We start from the raw sequence: 15680 nt of genomic DNA, 5'->3' as shown, positions 1-15680 counted from the left end.
GACACCTTTGCCCATGAGCCTTAAGATCGTTGTGACAGTATTGTTTATCGACTGAAACTGCTGCAGAAGCCTCCACTTGTCCCTTCAGCTCTTGCTGAAGTCCCGCCGAGGATAAACAAATTGTATTAAAATCCCATCCACTACCCACAGATGCCTTTCGATCATGACACTTGCCACTTTCTCGCTGGCTACGTAGGAGCGGAGAGGCATCAATTTTGTCATTTCGACTAATTGGAGGCAAAGTATCACCATGACTTCCATCGAGGTCCGTGTAATCAAACCCGTCTACGATACGGTCATTGTCAGCGACATTTCTTTGATTTCGTGTACATCCATTGTCATGCTGATCAATACGCTGTTTTTCTAATCGATTTCGATCCAAAAGCTCTAAAAGATGGGACACGTGCATGGCAGAGAGAATAAAGGGGTGTTGTAATAACTCGGACGCTGTTGGTCTGTCCTGTGGAGCCTTTTGAAGGCAACACGATACAAAGTCAACAAATCGAGGCGAAAAAGATCCATTCAATACGGGAGGATCCATCGTTGGAATCATGAACAGCACTTTCATAGGATGAATGCTACGTATTCGACACATAACATCAAGAAGACCTTAGAATAGCGTCAGACCTTCATTAAAGCAGATAAATACCTACTCAGCAAGCGGTGGAGCACCTTCTGCCATCTCGATTGCTGTAATTCCTAATGACCAGATATCTGCCTTAAAATCATATTGGGACTCTTGAATGACTTCAGGTGCCATCCAGAACGGGGTTCCTACTGCCGTATTGCGCTTTGTCATCGTCTCTGTAATTTGTCCAGTCACTCCAAAATCCGCCAGTTTCACGCGACCATCACCGCTCAGCAAGATATTTGCAGCTTTAACGTCGCGATGAATTTTTTTCTCGGAGTGTAAATACTCCAGTCCTTTTAAAAGCTCGCGAAGAATGATGGCAATGAAAGCCTCATCCAACGGACCACTACGCATAATATCAAGCACGGAACCGCCCGAAAGAAACTCCATAATAATCCTATCGAAGCCATACTGAGTTAATGACATAGGCAATGCATCGAGCAGTACTTTACCGACCAGAGTTTTGTCCCAGCAATAAATGATCCCGAATATGTCGTCAACTGTTCGCACGAGCATTGAGATAGCACACGTATTTCCTACTCCTCGCCAATAGAAACATTACCGTTTACACTTATTGATAAGACAAGGAGTAGACTGCACCTGCCGCACGTCTTCGATCTCATCAGCCGCAGACTCCAGGTCAATAATCTTCACAGCAACTACTTCCTCCGTTTGAACATCAACTCCTTTAAAGACTTCTCCAAAGGCACCACCACCAACGCGCTCTACAAGCTCATACTGCACCGTCAGGTCCAGGTTGCCGCTCATGTTCACAACACCTTAACTAAATAGCTGCATACCGATATAATACCGGTAATAGTACTCAATAAAAACAATGTGTTTCAGTACTGCACTTTTATTTAGATTAATCCAATTTTTGACGCCATTTGCCGATAATGCTCTTCCAGATGTCGGTATGCGGCCTCGAGAAATGCTTTGCGGCGGTCGGCGCTGCCCATACCGTCCAGTTCCTCTATGTGTTGACGAAACAACCGCCTTTTGATCTCAAGCCGAAACTTTTTGATCTGCGCCTCGTCCTTAGGATTCAAATGCGCAAGTTTGCATGTCTCGTAGCAAGTCTGCACCTGTTTGTGTGTGAGTTTAAGTTTTTCCTGCACTGTGTAAATATCAGTGCTTGTAAGGGCTTCGGTGCCGCACCCGGTGCCACTAGCATCTGAGCTTGCTTCTGGAGACAACGAGAAAAATCCATTTTCGACGCAATTCTTGAGATCGACCAAGTCGCGTAACTAAATAGAGTCAAGAGTTTATGTGAGCACAAATACAATAGTAGGCATATCGAAGAAATCGCACGTTGGCAAAGGCTGGGACGGGGTCTTCAACAGTAAGCTCGTATACGTTTTCATTTGCCACGGCACGTGCATGTATAGAGTGTACTAGACGCTCAGCATGGCCTACGTTGTCAAATCTATCAGACAAAATATTCGTGAATGAGTGCAAATAGTCCACCTTGGCGTTGAAAAGGTGGAAAGATTAGGGCTTGACAAACGCGGTGAGTCTCGTTCTGTTCCGGCTTGTTGAATGCAGTCTTCCGTCTCAATGGATTGATAAATTTGAAAACAGTGATAAATCCAACTGGATGGAAACAATTTTCCACCCGCTCGTAGGTCAAATATATTACCCATCGCGGATCTTTGACATCTACAGCATCGGCACCTAATAAACACGGTAAATTTAGAGTAATGAACGGTCAAAACCTTGGACGCCTGACCTTCAATAAACCAAAGCGACAACGTTTGAAGGTTTGCAAGAAGTCTCTGAGCAGCTTCATTGTCCTCCAAAATGCACTCGTAGATCTCAAAGCGTCGTTCTACTGACTGAATGGCACCATCTGCTGGTCTTTTGAAGCTATATGCCTTGATGCATTTTCCCGGAGGCCCCGTGAAGCTAGCCGTTGCTTCACGCAGCATAGCTACAAACTTCTCTTTGTCTTGAATACATGCTTTTGGTAGCGATGATTTCATTTTTGCTGCAACATCAATGGCTCTTCAGATGGAAATGGTCAGCACACTTTCAGTCTACTTCGACAGAAACTTACGTATTCTCTTTATCGTCAAACTTGACATCTAATAGCGCACTAAAGTCATAACCATTGTAAATGATTGCATTTTTAAGGCCTGTATAGCCGTCGATGGTCTCGTTGGTACCGAACGCATGGTAAGTATATGCAGGAGAGAACCATTCGAGAGTTCGCGCTTCAACTTGATCGGCATCAGTTGCTTGTCGTCAAATGGTCAAAATGTGACCCCGAACGATTAAGTAGATGTTATTACTTACCAATAGCCAGCAATGTGGCATCATTGGAGGATACCGAGCTTGCAAAGCGAACACGTTTCAGTGCAGGCGTCTGAATATCCTCCGTTTCACATCGCCTGGTTTCCATTCCGCTTGTATAATGTATTACTACTACGTAAAATCATCAAGGAGCATCATGAATCTGTAAATAGTGTGATTACTGTGAAGTAGCATATTTAGATTTCTGTGGCTGCGCTCCGCTGCTCATTTGCAAATATACCCGTTTGTACAATAGTGCAAGATGTAGATTGTTTTCTCGAGTAATGTGTGTCCGTCGAATTTATAGTATGTTTGCCAACTCAACATTGGGCAAGCAGAAGTCGTACGACGATATAGCATTTGACAAGATCATGGCGACTTAAAACCAAGCGCAGACTCACTCGTATCTGTTGCTTGACCTGTCTCAACGCTACATTCCACAACAATCTGTTATAGTCAGATAGAGTAAATGCGGTGCCCTGCAACAGCATCTGTTCCCGTAAGGTCGTCGTCGACTACCTGTAACCCTTGCATATTATCGCCTATAATTTAACTTCGAGGGATCACTCAGAGTTTTTCTCCACAAATTTGTTGTAGTACAAAATTTGTGGGTCTCATCTGTTTTAGCCGTTTACCAAAACGACTTTCTTTACTTGAACTGTCAATCACTAGTTCTCATGGGGATGATTTGCGCCAAAGGGAACGACGACAGCAATAAGTTTACTAGCACACCACGTTGTGTGGCAGACTGGGCTCACACACAAGAACAGGTTACTTATGCTGCCTACTTATTGGTTGCGCTTGTGATTTTCTCGTTGATCTGGACAGTGGTCTCACGACGTCAGCACAAATCGTTGCGCAAAGGCGAGCATGGTTTCTCTCTTAAATGTCGTCGATGGGCGCGCACTTCTCGCACAGCTGCAATCATTGTAAGGCATCCTGTATACCGAATTGTGCTAGCTCAAATTACTAAGCTTCTGATGTAGAATCGACCCATTCAACTGCTAGTGTCTTTTGGCATCCTAGGCCTCACTATGTCTAGACTCAACTCGTATGAAGTTACCGAGTGGTCCTACTACACAGTACTTGGGCTTTATGTCATTGCATTCCTGGACGATGTCGTGCGTTTCCTTGCTTCACGTTATAAGCTTCTCTTTTGCTTTTCGCCCTTTACGCTACTGGAACTGCTATGTCTCGCGTCAAATTTTGGCGTAGGATTTGGCCCATTAAAAATAATTAAAGGAGTGCGAACGCGCACATATTTGGATTTTTCGGTCATGCGGCCAATATTTATTTTAAGAAGCTACTTGGAGATGGAGAAGCACGTGCCTAGGTCGACCAAAGGCTGGATGATGGTCCGTCTGGGTATTAAAATTTTGTTGATGATCATGGTTGGCGCATCCATCATGTTTTACTTCGAGACACTTGGCGAAATGCCATTTTTTTTAAATAATGGATTTGCTCATCTTTATAGTTGCAGCGATGGATCTGTCACAAGATATGAGTCTTCTGATTGCTCTGAGACAACTTGGTCCATAATGTTTGCTTTCTACTTCACTGTTGTGGTAGGTTGGATAATAATTATCTGTATATTCATCTATTTTCTTACTTCGTTCATTCTTACACCTTTTCTAGACTTTGGGTACGGTTGGTTATGGTGACAATGCACCTCAAACAGTGCCTAGCCGGCTTTTGGCCATCATGTTTATCGTAATGGGTATCATTTTATTCTCGATGGAAATTGAGAATTTAGTCAATCTTTATAAATTACGTCTAATTGGTAACCCGCCTTATACGCCTAAGCCAGATTCCACGCATGTACTCATTATGGGTAACCCCTCATTTAGCCAGCTCTCCACCATACTACGAGAGCTTTTCCACGTTGATCATTTAATCGATACTGATACGGAGCGACTTGAAGCTGTCATACTAGGCGACCGGAAGGCAAAATTTACAAATCCCCTCATCGCAAAATTGAAAGCGGACCCCGTTTTCACATCCCGTGTAACCTATATTGCCGGCGATGCCACCCGTAATGAAGACTTGGACAGATCTTTGGCGGGTGAAGCACGAGCAGTCTTTGTGTTTCCAGACAAACTTACGGGCGATGCTGTGACGGAAGATGCGATGAATATTATGCGTGTACTTGCGGCTAAACGTTACGTGGGGTAATACACTTCTTTTCGCGGCAAAATGCGGCCGCATTCCTTCGTAATAGCTAACTAATTCCCATATGTAGACCTTCTGTTCGCTTTTTAGTGATGGTGCTGCGGGTCGAAAGTGCCCGACACATGGTAGCTGCTGGCGTCCATCCGGACGACATCATCTGCGAAAATGTTATTAAAATGGGTTCGCTGGCTCAAAGTGTTGTATCGAATGGTATCTCCACAATGCTGTCAAATTTGGGATCAAGTTTTTCTGCTGACATCTATGAAGCCTCGAGAAAAAGGTTTCTCTCGGAGGTCGCAGTAAAAGGCAACGAAAAATGTATTGCTTCAACACCCGACGTGACCGATAGTATATTGTCTGAACGAGACTGGATCAACGAGTATTACGCAGGTGCAGCAAAGGAAATGTATCTCATACGCCTTTCAAAGGTACGAGCGTATACTTATGGTATCTTGATTGCTGAAACTTACATTTCTCGGTGGTTAGAGATATGTTGGACTGTCATTTTCTCGGACGGCTTCACAGATATTTCGAGAAACAGCAGGTACGGTCCTGCTTATTGGAGTAGAGATTTCTTTACTGGAGGAGGAGTCAAGCTCAAACAACAATGAGTCGCGCGTGTTGCTAAATCCCGGGGAAAGTTTGCTTATGAATGAGTGGGTTCAGTGCTACTGCATTGCTGATGACCTCGATCAAGTGTACAACTCCAAAATTTGTGCGGAGGATGTTAGTCTGGAAGAAATGCGGCGACCGTGCAGCATTCCTGCATTTATGAGTTCGAATGAAGACGTTTTTCAGCCGATTACTCCAGCCAATCGAAGCGACGATGATTTTTCATGCGACGAAGTACAAAGTTTATCGGTGTACACAGCGTGTAAGTCTCCTCACTCCGATTTAATGAAACAGCGCAGTAGGGTACGTATAGTTTCAAATGAAAAAAATCATTCAGAACTGAATTATGGTATGACTATTCACACGCAGCTGCCATTTCCAAGACGAAAATCACTTGTACTGGTGCGGCCATGTTAGAGTATCCCTGCAACACTGCGTTATGTGACCCTTTCGTTCATTCTTTAGGACCGCTCACTTGAAAATATTGCTCACATGTACAAGAATTCCGAACGAGCTATGACAAGTGACAATCCCTATGAGAGTTCTTACCTCCAAGCAAAAAGTTGCAATGATGACCCTATGCGGCACTCAATACCAGCTCGTGCCTTAAAGCCCCCGCCCCTTAGCATTCTCTTAAACCCTCAACACGTTGTTATTTGCAGCTTTCTCGGTGAGACATCGTTGGAAAGCCTGCAATGGTTCATTCTACCACTTCGTAGCCCACACGCGGCAAGGCATCCCCCGATTACGATATTGAATAACGCAGAGCCGTCAGATATCTTTACAAGAACTCTTTCTGCATTTCGAGACGTGGTAAGCTCTGGGTTTTTGTTATGATATAGCGTCTGATGCCAAAAAATTGTTTGATTTAGTATTACGTGCGCGGTAGTCCCCTTGTTCATCTGGATTTACAACGCGCTGGAGCCAAGGCTGCAGCTGCGGTCGTGGTGCTTGGAAAACGAACAAGAAATACTACAAATTCTAAATCCGTTTTAGACGCAGAGCTGGAGGTGGGAATCGCTGATGCTGAGGCTATATTCGCTACAATGCTGGTGGAGCTCAAGATGGACTTATCGAAGATTTTTACGATTACTGAACTTGCTGATGAAGCTAACTCGAAGTTTATGGGCATGTCTCTTTACCTGAATAAGCTACATACTGCAATGGATGGAACAGACGACACAAAAGCCGGAAGCTCGATTGACTTTTCAAGTATACAAGTGCTCAAGTTGTGGGACCATATCTTGCAGCACGATGCCTTGGAGCAGAAGTTCGAGAAAGAGATTTTTGCCCTGCCGCTCTACATGTCGGGGCGGATCCTACATCCCGAGCTATGTGAAAATATGGTTGTGCAGGCATTTTTTAGTCCATCCATTCACAAAATTGTTCGGCAGCTGGTTGGAGGCCCTCGATGTACTGGAGTAATACATACCTTCTCTGTTCCTCAAGCACTTAGAGTAAGTGCCACGTTACGGGTTCAGTCTTTTGTTGCTTACTTTTTGCTTTTGTGCTACCATTCTGTGATCGTTCAGGAGAACTGCACGTATGCTGAGATATTCCACTCATTCGCTACATCATATTTTTCAGGCATATGTATCGGCATCTACCGCATGCCAAGTCAAGCATCAAGGATGGCAGACCAATCGAAATTGCCAATTATTATCACGACACCAAAAGCGAGTCTTGAAATTTTCTGCAGTGATCGCCTTTTCGTTTTGATCGGAATTCACACTCTTGAACGAGCGGCCGCCATGATTCAGCAGCAATATCGAAAATATAGATGCTCTTTTGACCCGTCATTCGCCAGCATGAGTGCCAAGAGAAGGCAAGAAATATAGAACAAAATTTGTCGACAGGCTAGTATTTCACTACGAATGTATGCAAAAGTGGTTGTCTATTTTTGTAATTTTTTTTTAATATTCTCTGCTTCCCTTTTTCCGCTTTCTTCTCTCTATATGATCAGACGCACACTGCTTTCTCTTGTTGTTGCTCTTCGAAGAAATACCATCTCTGTGAACGCATTTGTCATTCACGCCAAGTATGTTGCCCCCGTGGCTACTACTTTTTGACTCCTTGTGCTTCTTTTTCTTCTTACCCAGCAGTTCTACCAGCGATGGCGTCAGAAGAAGGTAAAGCTTTCTGAGGATATCCGCCGTGATCGGTTCAATAAGAACACTCTTGTCTAGAACTTCTGCTTCAGCCGCATTATTACTGCTATCTTTTGTTTCATCGAGCACTACACGATCTTCCGGCACAAAAATGAAAGTCAGTGAGTCCCAAATTGGGAAAGATCCCTTTGATAGCACCTTCTTGTTCGAGTAACCAGGGTACAAGCATCGATCAAAGACGACGGATTTCTGATGACGAAGCTTGTTGATCTTAGCGATGTTTTCGATGCCCCACTGACCAAAAGGCTTTTTAGTTTTATGTGTCACGTGCACTTCACCTGTAGGCGTCAGAATCTGCGCTACGTTGGCGAAAAAGTCGTTTAAAAGTTTCTTATTTAAATCCATCTCTTGGTTCTGCCCATCTTCTCCGCGAAGTGCTCGAACGCATGGGAAATTCCATATGACGCGATCAAAGCAGCCAAGCATCTTCATCTGCTTACTATTGGTGGCATCCACCTCGTGCAGCACAGTTACGTGTTTTAAAGAATTTAGCTTCTCTAATATCTTTTCACTGTCCGGATACGTCTCCAGCACAGTCTTTTTGCTTTCATGCGAAGTAGCAACAATATGTACGTCTGAATCCGGACCCAGTGCGATCGCCAGAGCCAGCGAAAATGAAAAATTTCCATCGCCTAAGGTCAGTATGTGTTTTATCTGAGCAGCATCGTACAGCCCAATGCGATGTTGATCAGATTTTGCAAAAAGGCCAGACACTGGCACTTCTTGGCTATCAACCGATGGTACCAGGCGCGGACACATCTCTGGCCTCACGTTGGGCAGCGTCCCCGGGCGCTTATAGAGAACAATTTTGTAGCAGCAGGCAATGCACCTCGTATAGGCGCATTGTAATGTGGCGCGGTGGGCGTGCAGCAAATGCAGGTCTCGTATCGGAGCGATGTTCATTTTGAAAGGCATTTCATAAAGTTGTGTGGTACACATCAGTTTGCGCTCTAAGGTTTCACCTCATAAATCATCCTCGCAATCAAGAAGGCGCATCAAGAGGACAGCATTTATAAGTCGCCGACATGGACCAGCTGATCCCCATCATCAACAAGTTGCAAGACGTCTTCAGTGCTATTGGCCAGTCGCCAATTAATCTGCCCCAAATTGTGGTCATTGGTAGTCAAAGCAGCGGCAAGTCATCGGTGCTTGAAAATATTGTCGGTAAAGACTTTCTACCACGGGGCTCGGGTATCGTTACGAGGCGTCCCCTTGTTCTACAGCTGTACAACATACCAAGCACATCTTCTGTGGAGGGGGGAGATGCGGCCGAGGAGTGGGGCGAATTTCTTCACATGCCCGGCCAGAAGTTTACCGACTTTAACGAAATCCGACGCGAGATCGAAAAGGAGACCGATCGCATTACTGGAAAAAATAAAGGCATTAGCAACAAGACAATCAATCTCAAAATTTTCTCGCCCCACGTGCTAAATTTAACGCTTGTAGACCTTCCGGGTATCACGAAAGTGCCTGTCGGAGACCAGCCTGTGAACATCGAGGAACAGATTCGAGACATGTGCACTGAATTCATTTCGAATCCTAATTCAATCATTTTAGCTGTCACGTCGGCCAACACAGACTTGGCTAATAGCGATGCGCTCAAGATGGCCCGCGAAATTGATCCAGATGGACAGCGCACCATTGGTGTGCTAACCAAATTGGACTTAATGGACGATGGTACGGACGCCTTGGACATGCTGCAGGGACGTGTCATTCCACTCAAGAAAGGATACGTGGGCGTTGTGAATCGTAGCCAGGCTGATATCAATTCGCAAGTGTCAATTCGTGACTCACTTTCAAAGGAGCAAAATTTCTTCAAGAATCATCCCGCCTACCGAGCTATTTCTTCTAGGATGGGTACGCAATACTTGTCTAAGACACTAAACACGATTTTGATGCACCACATCCGCGATTGCTTGCCGGAAATCAAATCCAAAATTAGCAGTATGATTTCGGATCTTGACCAAGAACTCGGTGAAATGGGATCCCCCACAGTACAAATGACGTCTACTGAAATGGGCGGCTGTTTGCTTAACCTTTTATCACATTTCTCGAGCAACTTTACGAACTCACTAGATGGACGCAACCACCAACTAGTGGAAATGGACGAACTCTATGGTGGTGCTCGTATAAATTACATTTTCAACGAAATCTTTTCGAAGTCCCTACGGGAAGTCAATCCGTTTGATGGGCTTAGCGATGAGGACATCCGTATTACCATTCGTAACGCCAATGGCCCGCGTCAGTCGCTATTTGTTCCCGAAGTATCTTTTGAACTGCTTGCAAAGCGTCAGATTAGCCGCTTGGAGCAGCCTGGACTACAGTGCGTGGATCTTGTGTTTGATGAGCTGCAACGTGTGACGTCGCAATGTGAGACGATCGAACTGACGCGTTTCCCTGAGCTGCGCGATCGTGTAATGGAAGTGGTTAATGGTATGCTACGTGCTTCTTTAATTCCAACCCAAGCTATGATTCAGAACCTTATAAGGATTGAGCTGGCTTATGTGAACACTAATCATCCGGATTTCATTGGGGGCAGCCGAGCAGTGGCTCAACTGATGGAGAAAATGCAGCGCGAAACGATGGCGCCTGTCGGAGGTCCCAGCCATAATATGATCAATCAGGATCCTCGACGCGCAGGGCAGGCGCCAAAGCAAAATACGGTTCTTGCGAGCCACACAGCAGTAGCGGATGAGAAGCAAGAGGGAAATGGTCTGATGTCAATTTTTGGTGTTGGACGCAAGAAGAGTGGGGCTGATGTTCCTGCGAGCTCAAAGGCTGCAGTTGTCAAACTTCCTCAAGTTCCAGTAAATATGCGACAAGGCGACGATCCAACAGACCGGGAACGCATAGAAACGGAAATAATTAAGAGTTTGCTTGCGTCTTACTTCGACATTGTGCGGAAAAATTTTTTGGATCTTGTGCCAAAGGCCATAATGTGCTTTATGGTGGTGCACTCAAAAGAAAACATACAAAACGAATTAGTCTCATCGTTGTACCGTGAAGATAAACTTACGGAGCTGTTGGCCGAGACTGGTGATATTGCGGCGCGGCGTTCAAATTGCGACGAGATGCGAACGCTTTTGCAGCGCGCCTTAGAGATTGTAAACGAAGTTCGTGACTTCAATACATTTAAGTAAAGCAACAGCTTCATCGTTACGAGGCTTTTGAGTATTCAATCGGTCATATGAAGTTAAGTGTCTGGTGCCGATTTGATCTCATTGCACCGATGACGGGCAGTAGCTATCCAATCGACAGCAAAAATTAATACACTATTTGTTTACTTGATAATATTGATGTAGATCAGATGAATTCAAAGTAGAACTGTTCGAAGAAAAATTAATAATTCTTCTTCATGACAATCTATCTGAGCATAGTGATTATAGTCAACCGGAATGTATTTTTCTATTTGGAGTATTTATTGACTCGAATAAACATGTGCTTGTCTTCAAATTAGACAATAGCTCGCGAGTGCGTAATCTGACCGACGGTCAACCATCTGATGCATCTGGTTCTGCTTCTTGCATAATGGTGCCACTAATCAATTCTCTGTAGCCTACTCGTCTCGAAGCTTGATCTCCAAACGATCCTCGTACTTTAATTTTTTTTGCTCTTGCTTCTCTCCAGCACTCAGCGCGGTCGCACCTGCCAGCGCAAATACAGTGGATGCTTGTAACACAACACGAGCCTGCATAAACTTGTTGCCTAGTTTAGAATAGCCTCGCTGAAATGTCACCAGCCCGCCCAGCAGCACAGCTGTGGTCAATGTACACCCCAGAGGTACAATAGGGTCCTCCTTTATGCGTGTCCACAAAGAATTCCTACCGCCATTTCTTCCGTCTTCCATCCAGCCGAAGTCTCCTACTGCCGATACGCGCGACGTTTTGACGGCGTCTCGGTCAGAACGCATAAGGTCGATGAATTTTGCTCCGTATTTGAAATGGGTTGATAGATATGCCAGCAATTGATTCGAACACAAATAAGCATAAACAGTCAATAATCGCTTGCGCAATCATAAATCAGAGTTGTCGCCAAGAAGAAAAGGTGCAACTGCAGGCTTTCTGTCAATGCATAGCTGCCCGCTATACAACCGCAGCCAACTCGGAGAATCTTACTGACATAAATGTCAACAAAAACGATGTATAGATTTAAGATGCTCAAAGTCAAGGTGGCGTACGCGGTGACAAAAATTTGAAAAAAAACAGTGCGAGCCCATCCTAGACAAGCTTGTTTGCAAATTTTTTCTGATAACATGTTAAGCGATCTCAGGTACTTAAGTCAAAATAATGAATCAAGACGTCGCTAGTCTCAGATCGATAGAGTCAGTATAAACAGACGACCACAGCGCGAATCGGTCCGATGATTATTCTAAGACTCAGGTGAGCGCAATGTCCCGCAGATGGTCGCTCTACTAGTAGATAAGCTGACATGCATGACAAAGCTGATCTTTTAGTACTATTTTTCTAAATCTGCCATGTTGTTTTTGTCTACTTAAATCCAGGACTATTAAATGCGTTGGCATTTCATAGGAAAGCAAGGTTCTGGTTTATTATAGAATGTGGCGATCGAAATTGGTATATCGAATACGCCCTTCTTCCTGACATGTAAATATATATACATTACATTTAGACTATGTGCTGCTGCTTTACACCAGGACATAATTAAAGGCTGATAATTGCGTATCGACGTGAAAGGTTCAGTTGAAAGTTTGTCTATACTATATTTTTTAGACGTGATGACTTCCCAATTGTAATAATGAACACAAGACAATATCAACTGTAATTTACAGTATAATGATACGTGAAAAAATCTTATGATCAAAGATCAAAAGATCGAAAGATCATAAGATCGATTGGGGGACGTGACTCCTGGTGAGGAGCTTGGTGAGCCCCAAACACCGAGAACCCGCTTCATTATTTTGACCCTTGTAAGACTCGGACTCTCACTCTACAGATTGAAGCCACCTCTCCAAAACCAGTGAGCCAAATTTCATGTCGAAATTGGATGGGTAAAGTCTTGCTAAAAAGCAAATTTGGAGCGGAACTCTTGAAACTCACTCAGAAGGATTGCCCTACAATAAGTTGCCTTGAACATTCCTCATACTCTGTCGCATGCGAGTGGTCATATGGGACACACTGAGGCAAGCGCTAGCGTCAATTTGGGTGTCAGATAGAAGAAAAGCGGTCTGGTTGAGCAGGGACAAAATAAAGTGGTGGCTTCACATAAGTCTCTTGGGCATCTGCGGAGTGAACAAGGTGGTGGTAGGCGGACAGTGCGCGCCAAATGTCTTCGCGATGACTTGAGAAGCATGGAGCCGTTTTCGTCGCCATTCTGCGATCTTGCCGCTGCTAATTACGTTGTCACGGTTGCTATTCGGGTGCATCTTTGATAAAAGTGTTGTCTCAGCTGGTCGGGTACCGGTGTGTCGCTCTGCCTTAATCAGACACCACCAATGTCCTTAGCCAGACCATCATTCCAGCTATGCTCTCCTCCGTCCCCATTTCGGGTGCAGCCGGATACAATTCAGTCAGCAGAGTAGAGTCAGACTTCTAGACGGTGGCTCGGGGTGAGTGGGTCTGGGCGGCGGGAGTCCTGAAATGTCGTCTTTATGTGCTGAGGTCGCTTGTGCAGGAGTTGGAAAATTTGAAAGTGGAGCGAGCACTTCCATTGACCCGCAAAGAAATTTATTCTTATTTTTGCTGAGTGATTTTGAGAGTGCAGGTTCCCGCAGATTGACAAACTAACCAAAGGTCGGCTGAGTGCTCAGCTTTTGTAACCCCTTGAACAGTTGAATATCTGCGTCCTCCGCGAGTAGGCGTCGTTGGATGTACTGCATGTGAGCGAAAAAAGTCAAGAATATCACCTGGATCGCTGCGAGCGCCGGTGTGGGTTGTCGTCCGTTGAATAGGCACCGAATGTGATCGGTGTGATGGGGATATACGTGCCCGAGTGAGAAAGGGATCGCACAATCTTGCGCGACCGTACATATGTGTGGATTATGCAGTTAGTGTAATAACACAGTGGTGTGGCTACACCGTACCAAAAAGCCACCACGTGGCAGGATTGGCAGTAGTAATGCAAGCTAATTAGGTTTTGCTGGTATTACTATATTAATTAGGAAAACCTAGAGTTTTAGATATCGGCAGCTCTGCCGCAACTAAAACAATTAAATACAGTTTCGTTTTTCAACAGAATTGTTCGTTTGCCTTGGTAAGGATTTAGTACGCAGAAGCAGCCAATTGCGATCCACTACTCTCGTACTGGTTCTCAAAATGAGCGTAAGGTCGGTGACCTTAGCTTAGCTTAGCTTCCTCCAAGCAAAGAGCTTCGGCAGCCCCTTTGCAGTTGGACCAAATATGGTGAAGTTCCACCGCGCGAAGAACGTGTTACACATCGCCGTTAACATCTTCGCAAGCTTCCCAGTTGTCTCGTACGCGCATCATCTAAGTCAGAGTATTGTCGAGCCATGTTGAAAGTTCAACGAATAACAGTGATACCAGCTCGAGCTCCTGCACCAGAGCTGCGATGGGAGCGTGCAGTCGAAGAACAGATGTACTTGTTTTTTCGATGGCGTCGTATCCGTCGCGAGTACAGTACCGAATGCGCGGGTTTGCCGTCCTTAGGAACCAAAATGTCGAATGCACCAGTATCAGAAAGAACGACAGTGAAGCCGCAAGTCTTCGAAGACAGGAAGCAGGATCTTGCGTAAATGCTTGCCGAAGATGACAAACGACTTGATTTGCGCTAATGTCGACTATCTGCGACTGAGTTGTCCTTGGACGTGGCTTCACCGGTGGCCATCGGCACGGAGAAGTGCAGATCACGGAATCTCCGGAAGCAAGCACGTCTTCACGCCACTTGTAATGTTGAAGTGAGGAAGCAGACGCATTTGCTCGCTATTCGGCGGCGATAGCACAAGCTGCAACGCGCCAAGTGGATTCATAATATTTGTAGCTACCTTGTACAGCTATGGCTACCACTTTGTCCTTAGTCCAAGTGTCACACTCGCGAGAGTGTACTCGATGTGTCGTTCTGCGAAGCCATTCTGTATCGGCCACGCGCTCGCCTCGCGCACGAAGTCTGCAAGCAATCTCAGCCCGAAGACTCTGGCCACATGCAGTCTGAAGCTTTGCTGTGATTAAGACACCATGCCAGTTTATCGGCGGTGTGCTGCACTGGTGAGGTCTGCTCGAAGTGCAGATCGGCAGATCGGCTGTCGGAGACCATGCGTTGCACGCTCGTCCACTGGAAGGTCATGCCACCATGTCGACGTTAGACTCGACTTGAGCAAGTCGTCATGGCGAAGCAAAAAAAAGATCGTGAGGGAGTCAAGCGCGTTGCATTGCCCAGTGCATGGAAGAATTAGTTTAAGCAGCTCCGTGCTCGCTGTCGTCCAATTCCGCACACCTCGACGCGAAAGGCTCAGTGATTTGTGGATGGCATGGATATCTCGTCTTGAAGACACGATGCCGGGTGGTTCACTACATTCATCATGTTGAACGCTATATAACTAAGCCTGCGATACTTGCTGTTAAATCTGACAAGGCAACAACACCAAGAAGAAACTCATTCGCTTCCGACACAGCTACTTCAAATTGGACTTCATAGTATACAAAATTGCATAATGGTGGCCTGTGGATAGCGTGTGGGGGGATTTCTCAGCAAACGTGCCGAGTGACGACCACTTGAATTGTGTAATATTCTCTAGAATAAGAATACTGTAACGGGGTTACACGTACCCGTGTATGAAACGGCGGATGGTGTGACCGTACATAGGTGTGGATTACATAAGTTGGTGTAATATAGAG

The 15680-nt window shown here is 45.3% G+C and overlaps 6 protein-coding genes across 6 annotated transcripts in view; 2 read left to right on the top strand and 4 right to left on the bottom strand.

Annotated features, from left to right (window-relative positions):
• The window catches only part of PHALS_10704 (ste ste20 ysk protein kinase), a gene marked incomplete at both ends in the record, with an annotated part of 5537 nt that extends 4138 nt beyond the window's left edge, over positions 1 to 1399 (bottom strand). The window contains 4 exons of the mRNA XM_024726176.1: positions 53 to 578; positions 654 to 1028; positions 1088 to 1167; positions 1232 to 1399. Of these exons, the coding sequence (XP_024576879.1) occupies positions 53 to 578; positions 654 to 1028; positions 1088 to 1167; positions 1232 to 1399 (1149 nt within the window). The remainder of the gene's footprint in view (positions 1 to 52; positions 579 to 653; positions 1029 to 1087; positions 1168 to 1231) is intronic.
• A 277-nt stretch (positions 1400 to 1676) lies between these two features.
• Positions 1677 to 3032, bottom strand: PHALS_10703 (histone acetyltransferase type b catalytic subunit; the record flags this gene model as incomplete). Its single annotated transcript, XM_024726175.1, has 7 exons — positions 1677 to 1716; positions 1790 to 1878; positions 1943 to 2043; positions 2099 to 2305; positions 2361 to 2635; positions 2688 to 2868; positions 2927 to 3032. The coding sequence occupies 7 exons, from the start codon at positions 3030 to 3032 to the stop codon at positions 1677 to 1679; spliced, it is 999 nt and encodes a 332-aa protein (XP_024576878.1).
• Positions 3033 to 3600: 568 nt separating this feature from the next.
• PHALS_10702 (voltage-gated ion channel superfamily) lies at positions 3601 to 7542 on the top strand (the record flags this gene model as incomplete). The annotated part of the gene is made up of 9 exons (XM_024726174.1): positions 3601 to 3852; positions 3910 to 4488; positions 4559 to 5091; positions 5163 to 5520; positions 5579 to 6007; positions 6074 to 6106; positions 6170 to 6517; positions 6577 to 7161; positions 7237 to 7542. The coding sequence occupies 9 exons, from the start codon at positions 3601 to 3603 to the stop codon at positions 7540 to 7542; spliced, it is 3423 nt and encodes a 1140-aa protein (XP_024576877.1).
• Positions 7543 to 7617: 75 nt separating this feature from the next.
• Positions 7618 to 8631, bottom strand: PHALS_10701 (Uncharacterized conserved protein; the record flags this gene model as incomplete). The annotated part of the gene is made up of 1 exon (XM_024726173.1): positions 7618 to 8631. One exon carries the CDS (start codon positions 8629 to 8631, stop codon positions 7618 to 7620), a length of 1014 nt encoding a protein of 337 aa, XP_024576876.1.
• A 266-nt stretch (positions 8632 to 8897) lies between these two features.
• On the top strand, positions 8898 to 11012 carry PHALS_10700 (dynamin like protein; the record flags this gene model as incomplete). The annotated part of the gene is made up of 1 exon (XM_024726172.1): positions 8898 to 11012. The coding sequence occupies one exon, from the start codon at positions 8898 to 8900 to the stop codon at positions 11010 to 11012; it is 2115 nt and encodes a 704-aa protein (XP_024576875.1).
• A 416-nt stretch (positions 11013 to 11428) lies between these two features.
• PHALS_10699 (ring-h2 finger protein atl48-like) lies at positions 11429 to 11782 on the bottom strand (the record flags this gene model as incomplete). The annotated part of the gene is made up of 1 exon (XM_024726171.1): positions 11429 to 11782. The coding sequence occupies one exon, from the start codon at positions 11780 to 11782 to the stop codon at positions 11429 to 11431; it is 354 nt and encodes a 117-aa protein (XP_024576874.1).
• Between the last annotated feature and the right edge of the window lie 3898 nt (positions 11783 to 15680).

This window comes from Plasmopara halstedii (genome assembly GCF_900000015.1).
Source record: "Plasmopara halstedii genome assembly, contig: Scaffold_525, whole genome shotgun sequence".
In the NCBI taxonomy this organism is placed as follows: Eukaryota; Oomycota; class Peronosporomycetes; order Peronosporales; family Peronosporaceae; genus Plasmopara; species Plasmopara halstedii.
The sequence above is the reverse complement of the archived record's forward strand: the minus strand, read 5'-3'. Positions and strand labels throughout refer to the sequence as shown.